Source organism: Buceros rhinoceros, unplaced genomic scaffold, assembly GCF_000710305.1.
Source record: "Buceros rhinoceros silvestris isolate BGI_N320 unplaced genomic scaffold, ASM71030v1 scaffold18646, whole genome shotgun sequence".
NCBI classification, from domain to species: Eukaryota; Metazoa; Chordata; class Aves; order Bucerotiformes; family Bucerotidae; genus Buceros; species Buceros rhinoceros.
Window position 1 is genome coordinate 4,606 of NW_010418322.1, and position 8,112 is coordinate 12,717.

Genomic DNA, 8,112 nt, shown 5'->3' on the forward strand with positions numbered 1-8,112 from the left:
ATATTTCTGTCCAGAGGCCACAGATACAATACATGTTTTGTTTACATGCTGGTCAAAATGTTTTGACAAACAAGTACAGTGTGTGCCTCCTGAAGCAGAAATCAGGATGTAACACAAGCCTTTATTTGAAGATAATTGAATTTATGAAGAGCAAGAGACAGCAAACAGATAAACTCCTGTTCAATAGCATTTCCAGTGGGAAGGATGTACGATCAGCAATATACGGATCATTCTATTCTCGTGGTATCATCTGGGGAAGAAAGTATAAACCACAAGAGCGAATGACGTTATCCTCATCTATGTGAAGTATCACTACGGGACCCCCAACAAACCCAGGCCCACAGTGGAATTCTTCATTAAAAAATATTTTAGCCACAGAGAGCTCCTGCTCTGAACGGATGCAACAAACACAAGACAGGAGGGAAAGGGGAAACGCAGGGAGGAAAAAAGACATGGCTACAGACCGAAACCTGCATGTCTGGTTCCTGAGTTACAGGTCTTTCCGCGAGACCACGTTACCACACGCACCCCTTCAGAAAGGGCTGGAGCAAAGATGTCCACAGGAAAAACAAATGGTACCGATACTCACATATTTCCAACCCAGTGTGGTTTTGCAGTTTTCACAGTAAATATCTGCAACCGCATGTAATCCTGTTAATAACACCCGCTCCTCTGCAGGGCCACAACCCACATTAACTCTGGGGAAAAAGGAGAGATGCTCCCTATTAGTGTGTCCTTCCACAACAAGGCACTCAAACGAAGCTGACAGCAATTTTATTGCAGTATTTGAAATCAGAAGCAGGAGGTTCAGGACCCGGAGTACCACAGCAGTGCCCCAAAGAAAGATCTCTTGCAGTTCCAGAACAGAAGGAAAAGGTAAAATGGAATTTTTATTCAACTCAAGAGTCTATAAAGCTTTGAACAGAAGATTAATTACGTTTCAGCAAACTGCACCAATTCTGCATTTGAGACAGATTTTCATTTCCAAATCGATAAAATGGTACTTTCACTTTCCCAAATGGAAACTTGAAAAATGTAACTTGAATCAGCAGGGCAAGACGTCCCAGCAGTGATCTCACCAAAAGTGAGTTATTGGGAAAATTATACTTGATTTTTAAGCTAGCTCTAAAAAGCAGGTTCATATTTAGCTATCATTTACTCTCTACATCTATGGAACTTTGACTCTTTGGTCCAACTCCATTCTCTGCGAAGAGAATGACTCATCCTGCAGCTCTCCATTCTCAAACGGATGAAACGAAAAAACCGCCGTTTCCTCGCTGATTATCTGAAACCTCAACGTACAATCAAACACAAATCAGTGCTATTTCCTGCCTCCTTCCCCGGGCCCTTTCAGCGTTTTCTCAAGTCTCAGGCTGAGATGTTCTAGACTATCCTTTTGTTTTCTTCTTTGTGAAGTTTTTCTTAAATCTATCCTAGCAGATGCAGAGGTGACATGTATGAAGTTATACTCACACTGAATTGAAGAGATACGCTCGTCCTTGGCTTCCTTGAAACGACTGAAAGGCAAGAAAACAGAATTCAGTTGGCTGGTTGACAGAAGGAAGGCTAAACCAGGACCTGCCCTCCACGGCTGCACTAACGGTCGTTACAGCGTCTGTTGGCCAGGGCCTCTGCACCACACGTCGTTACAGCCTTCGAGGTGGACAGAGCACAAAGCAAACTGTCCGGAGACGAGCACTGACGAACCAGGCCTCGTTCTGCGGATGGCAAGGGGCCGGCTGCCTCCAGTTCTAACACCTGCCCATTTCGCGAGGCCTATTGGCAGCCCACTGGGCACCTCACCTGGTATTGCCAGCGTTTCCAGTATAAGCCCAACACACTTTTCCAGAGATCAGCTGGTTTATATCCCAGCAATGTCTATCCTCACCTTTCCCGTTCTGTTAATGAATTTCACACCACTGTCTCAACCTTGCCTAACGCAGCTTTGCTGCCAAGCACCGATCTGAACCTCTCTTCTAGAAACAAGGTGCTCAGGAGGCTTCCCGTAGCACTGCCACACTTGTGAACCACTGCTGTGGCACTTGATGGCACATGGGTTCCCCTTAAGGAACGGCACAGATGAACCAAACTGGGAGAGCGGGACCTGTCTGTGCGAGGTGCTGTGCACACAAATGCAACCTCTGCTCTAGTGATTCCACAAACAACCTTAACCTTGCTGAGGTGTCTGCAAGCCAGGGAGACTTTCACGTCTGTACCTAAACGCAGGAGGAGATACAACTGGATAGAGATGAACACGGACAAGCAGCAAAACCGCACCAGATAATCACCAGTCACGGCACATCCTCTCTGCCCCATGTTTCCACAGGATCTTAAAGAATCACCAGGAAAAGGCAGCGTTTTGAAGAGAGCAGGGCAAGGCCAGCCTGGCAGGACGCTCCCGGTAGCCAGGACACTTCCAAGAGCCAGCAGTCTCCATCTGTGTCGAGCTGTAACGTCACCCTGTGACGGCTCCCCGCTTACAAGAGCTGGCTCACACAGAGCAATTGCTACCTGCATTTTTAATGTACCTTGACAAGCACACACTGAATTAAACATTGGGAGCCTATAAACAAGAGCGCAGTTGCTCTCCGTACACAAGGTACCTCGTGAAATACCCCAGGGAATGTATGTTCTAAGGAGAGAGGAACTGGGCAAGTCAAAGAGCAGCTTTTCTGGACCATTTCGTCCTTTACCTTGCACCTTACTTGGAATATATAATGGTTTTCTTAAAACCTCAGCTCCTACAGATGAGCGATGATTTCAGATTAAATACCCTTAAAACAGGGGAGACAGAGTTTTGACAGAAAAGAGAAACATTCAAGGTTTTACCTCCCCAGCCCACTAGCGCTCGTCATCTGTTTAGCTGAGCGCAACCCAACCCTGGGGCTCACAAACATGCTCTCCCCACAAAACCTAAAGCAATCTCTGGGGGTTCTCTGCCCTTCCCAGGTTGCCCCTTTCCATCAGCCCAGCCCTAGGGACGCATCCCTATGCTGCCCCATGGAGAAGCAAAGTGAAAGCCATGCCTGAGAACCACCAAGAGCACGATGGATCGGGGCCCCGTGTCCTACACCCACATACACCTGCCCGCTGCGTGTTTCCAGCTATCGGTCCTAATTCCCAGAGCTGGGGTACAAATGCATCAGCTCCAGTGAGGTTTTTTTGGGTCCTGCCTGGGGTAATGGCAAGAAGGTCTGGAAGAGCCTGTAAGACATTTTCTCCATCGTGAGCTCTGTTCCTGTGAAAGGCGGAGACGGAAAATTCACTCAGCAGCCGGAGAGAACAAAATACATCAAAGGTGTGATTTAAAACTGCCCTGACAAGAGAACGAGAACAGCCTGTCCCTGGGTTTACCCTGGTGAGCTTCTTGGTGTCAAGGTACACTCCAGAAGCAGCAAAGGCCCACTGGATGATCCCCAATTGCAAGAACATATGGAAAATGCTCCTTACCACAGAGCAGAGGCACCTCTGTGGGCCAACACAGTGCCGGGGCATGCCGGCAGCGAGCCACAGCCAGCAGCGAAAGCTGCCTGTGAGGTCTGGATGGCACCAAGGGCTCTGCCAGCTATAAAGTCACTGCCTGGCAAAAAAAATGGACTGAATTCTGGAGGAATAACTGAAGCCCAATATTAGCTGCCACCCAGGGCACAGACGAGCCACTCTGGATTCCAGGAGGATGCCTTGAGGCACTTGGATATCTCTTTCACTTAGACAAAGGCAGTGCCCTGAGGAATGCCTCTTTTCTTGGGAAGGAATTAAATAGGACACATGGCTCAAGCATGTTTGTGTAATTGCATTTATTAGAGAAGCTTCTTTTAATCCTTCTGCAGCTCTCAAGTTCTTTGCTATTGTTATTGTCAGCTGGCTGATAGCCACATGCCAACTAGGTCCAGCCTGACTGTGACAACACACTGCTTTGTTTCAGCATCCTGTGTGGTCAAGTAGGAACCAGCACAAAGCTGATGCCCCCCAGGCCAGCCCCGGGCAATGCTCCACCTTGCTACAGCAAGCAGCAGGGGCACTGGCTGTCCCTGCTGCGGGAGAGGGACACCAGCCCGGGAGGATGGCCTGGGGACGGGGTATGGAGATGAAACAGAAGGTTCCACCGCAACGTGCATGCCATCAGCGCAAAAGGAAAGCAGATGAAGCTTGCTCAGCAGCCGGTCCTTCCCAGTAAATACTTTTCCATAAACACCAAAGTGACTGAGTTTGCCAATAACAACAACCATGGGAGCAAAGTTTTTATTGGTACAGAAATAGGATTTTCCATTACTGCTGTACAAAGGCCTGTCTTCAATAAACAACAAAACCAAACCCATCAGCTTTGCGTTGGGGTCACTGGACACTAGCCCAGCCCACACCCAGGGGACAGGAGCATCCTTTCAGAGGTGCCCTTCCTTCAGGGTATCTAAGGGTGGTCACTGCAAAAACTACCACATTAATTATCTCCTGCCCAAGCAGAACTTTTCAACAGACCACTCTGCAGCTTTCAGTGCTGCTGCCTGTCTGAATATTCACCCTTCAGCTAGCCAAGGGCTCGGCAAATCATATAAAAGTAAGTGAGAGAAGTCCGGCAGCCACCTCAGGTTCACCAGGGCGTTTGCCCTCTGCAAGGCTAAGCTGCCTGTGTCTTTACAAAGGTGGCACAGGCAGCTTTTATCTGAGTGCGGGAACCTCAGCATTTTCTGGAGTTGTTCCTTCTCTTCTGGCATTCCAGAAAAATTGGCACATGCTGTAGTGGGCATTATAAAATCAGGAGAAAGAGGTGTACTTATACACAAACAGATGTTCTTTTGTTTTTGTTTTAAGAAACGCACAGAGAGATTTCCAAAACACGCTTGGTTTTCACTGAACGGTGCCAGTCAGCAGTGAGACCTGTGCATTCTCTCTAAGCAGATTTTCTTGATGCACACTCAAAGGTGTCTCTCACATGCATGCTTATAAATCCAGACTTCTTACTCTCTAAAACAACAGCTCCTTTCCAGCTGAAAGAATGGAAAGGGTTTTTTTGTTGTGGTTTCCCCCTGAAAGCCCAGGCACATATTTTTCTCTGCACTGCTAACGCTCCGTGTCTGGCTGGAAGGACATCTGTATATGCCAGCAACAAAACTCTCCCTCCCCGTCCTGCCTGAGCCCTCTAAAAACACAAACGCTTCTGAGAAGCACAGTGCACAACAGCTTATTCCTCCTGACTACTCCCGTTCAAAAGCCTTCCCCACTCCTAGGTGCTCCGCTCAGCAGCGAGGCATCGAAAAGCTGCAGGGCCTAAAGAGTGCTGATTTGAGTACCCAGGTGGGAAACCGCAAGCCTGGAGTCAGCTCTTTGGCTGCAGATCCTCCCCTGCCAAGCCGCCTCTTGTTAGGGCAGAAGCTCCATGTTCAGAAGCCTTTGGCAGCTGCTCTGGTTGAAGAAGCTCCTATTGCCCAATTTACAGACGCTCATTCTGGCCCCCTCAGCTGTGCGGATTCCAAAAGAGATCTGTGAAATCATTAGTTTGAAAAGCAAACACTTTGTGGGGGGTCGGGGGGTGGGTTTGAGGGAAATAGCCTTTTCTCCTTGAGCCACCTCAGGGATCTAGCTTAAAGGGCAATCACACACACTATTTAATGATCACAGTATGGGGGCAGACACAAGTCGTTCCGAGTAGGAAGTTCTCAGACTGAATCTGCTGGCAAAGAACCACAGTGCAGAGCTGCAGCACTGGTGAGAGACAGTCTGCAGGATAGGGAGCCTGGGTTTCACAGACGCTGTTAAACCAGATCTGCCGCAGAAGGAAGCGTAACGTGCAGCCAGCATCTAAGAAGTGCCAGCTCCTTTGTGGCAGACACATTCTGCTCGCTAGAGATGGACTCAGCCTGCAAGACTCAAAGCTGAATCCCCTCATATTCAGCACCCGTGACCTCAGGAGCTGTCATTTTGCTTTAGTCCAAGTGTTACATTCTGGCCTCAATCTCGAGTGCCGAATCTATCATTCTGTTTGCTCTGAGCAAGACGCACGACTCCTTCAGAGCCTTCCTCAGCGGAGCAACAGCACGCAGAAAGCCGCAGACGCATGCAGGGAAGGGCAAGCCCCTCCATCACTCCGGCCTGTTCCACGTTCCATCTGCCTTCCCACCGCCATCAGATCTTTGCGCTTGCACATTCCCGTTACTGGTGACTGCTGGAGACAAGAGGAAATTTTTACAGTCGATCAGTTCAGCCAGGGAAAGGCGTGAATTCTGAATGTGCTCCAAACACGCCTACACACCATAGCCCTTTTTTCCCTAGTACCTACAGCTTCTCATTCACCACGCGGCCCACTCAGCAGTTCCACACACTGAACAGATGACAGGATTAATACCCCAAGTCTTTGTGACGGCTTTTGACAATAGGCTAAACACAAAAAGAGCTGGCTGGAATCATCTGGAAAAATAGGAAGCACTTGCCAGGACTAAATGGCTACACACTGATGCTTGTTCTCTGCAGACTGCAGCACCGAACCCCCCCCCTTACCTATATCCAGCTGGCAGCCTTTTAAGAACCCAGTAAAACAAAAATGAAAAGGCAACTGGTCCCAAAGAGGTACAAGAGGAAAAAGGAACAGAATGTGCCCCTCCACACTACCCTCTTGAAAGCTACCAGTCATTCTCCCTGCAAGGATGCAACCAGCGACAGAGAGCTCAAAGCCCCCACTGGAGAGCAACGGCACATCCCAGCCCTCACGGAACGGCAGTGTCAGGAGAAGCCAAACAACCACAGCCATGTGGGCTCTGCAGAAAAGGGACTCGTCTTCTGTGCCCGTGATATCCCCGCTGGGACACAGCAATTCAGTGACTAAGAGGAACAGCATTACGAACTCCCTGGTTTAAGAGACACTGAGTCTGTGTGAGAAAAACTCACCAGTGATCTATTCAGAGATAGCGCTGTTATCACTTATTTCCCACCTACATGTACAGCCTTTGTTTTTAAGTTACTACTGTCATTCGGAAAACACTGACTCTAAGATTTAACTATTGCTGCCGATTCAACCCTTTAACCCTTAAACATGACACGTTCTCATAAAATACAATTTGAACAGGGAGAGGAGACCTTTAAGTACGACCAAAGCATGCTGTCGGTCCAACTGGAGTGCACACAGGGGTGCATATACAGACCAGGCCCCCCAGCACAGGCTCCCCTCACGCCCATCCCGCTCCCCCCAGCACTTAACCCCAACCCTGTCAGCTGCTGTCCCACCTACCAACCGACTCCACACAGAAAGCTTGGCCTTGGCGGCAAAAGAAGCTAAGCTAAAAAGCTAAGCCCTGCAGTGTTCAGAGGAACCACTACGTGCGGTAACAGCACTCAGTGTACGAGGACTCGACCAGCAGGTTACTCGTGAGGAGGTTACACTGTGCAGTGGAAAGAAAGTTGGGGAAATATAATTACAGAAATACCTGCTGCAGATTCCGGGGTCTGCCCTGGGCAGCATGAGCCATTGCAACCCTCTGCTTGCATCATGGTCAAGTATTTCCCAAAGGAGCACGGGTTCAGTTCCTTGGTCCCTGTATCTGCACAGGCTACAGAGACCTCAGGGCTCGTAATTCCTCCTTGTTCCTCCTCACAGAGGGGACAGTCAACGATCAGATTAAATTGAGATTCAATTTTGCTCTGATTATGCGAGATACAGACCCATGCCACGGGAACCCGTTACATTATTCCACCTCGTGCACAGATGTGACCTAACCCTGCTCCAGCTGCGTTCCTGAGTTTTAATTGACTTTTAACACGGGTCCTTAATGCTATTTAAAGCCCAAAGTCGATATGGAATTAGTGGACCAAACTCATCTCTGAAGTAATTCAATTAATTCAGCACAGCCTTATTCCCCAGCAGTTTACATTACACAGCGAACGTGTTTCATCCTACAAACAGCTACACCCGAGTGGATTTACACCGTGTTGGTGTCTCAGGTTACGCAATCCGTGAGAAGGAAGATGCACAGGCTGGGAAGATGAAAGATGTTACTACATTTTTTTATTCTGATGGGAGATGTTATTACAATTTTTTATTCCGCCTCCTGGCAGCGGCAGGTGTTCATTCAACGCCCGTGATCCCTCCACACTCGACGCAAGCAGGGACGAGCCTCTGGTAAG

At 48.7% G+C, this 8,112-nt stretch overlaps 1 protein-coding gene across 1 annotated transcript in view; it reads right to left on the reverse strand.

The window, feature by feature from the left end:
* The window catches only part of LOC104495529 (protein yippee-like 2), a 22,362-nt gene that overhangs the window by 1,827 nt on the left and 12,423 nt on the right, over nt 1–8,112 (reverse strand). Inside the window, exons 2-3 of the mRNA XM_010138506.1 lie at nt 1,474–1,517; nt 590–698 (exon numbers count right to left, since the gene is read on the reverse strand). Of these exons, the coding sequence (XP_010136808.1) occupies nt 590–698; nt 1,474–1,517 (153 nt within the window). The remainder of the gene's footprint in view (nt 1–589; nt 699–1,473; nt 1,518–8,112) is intronic.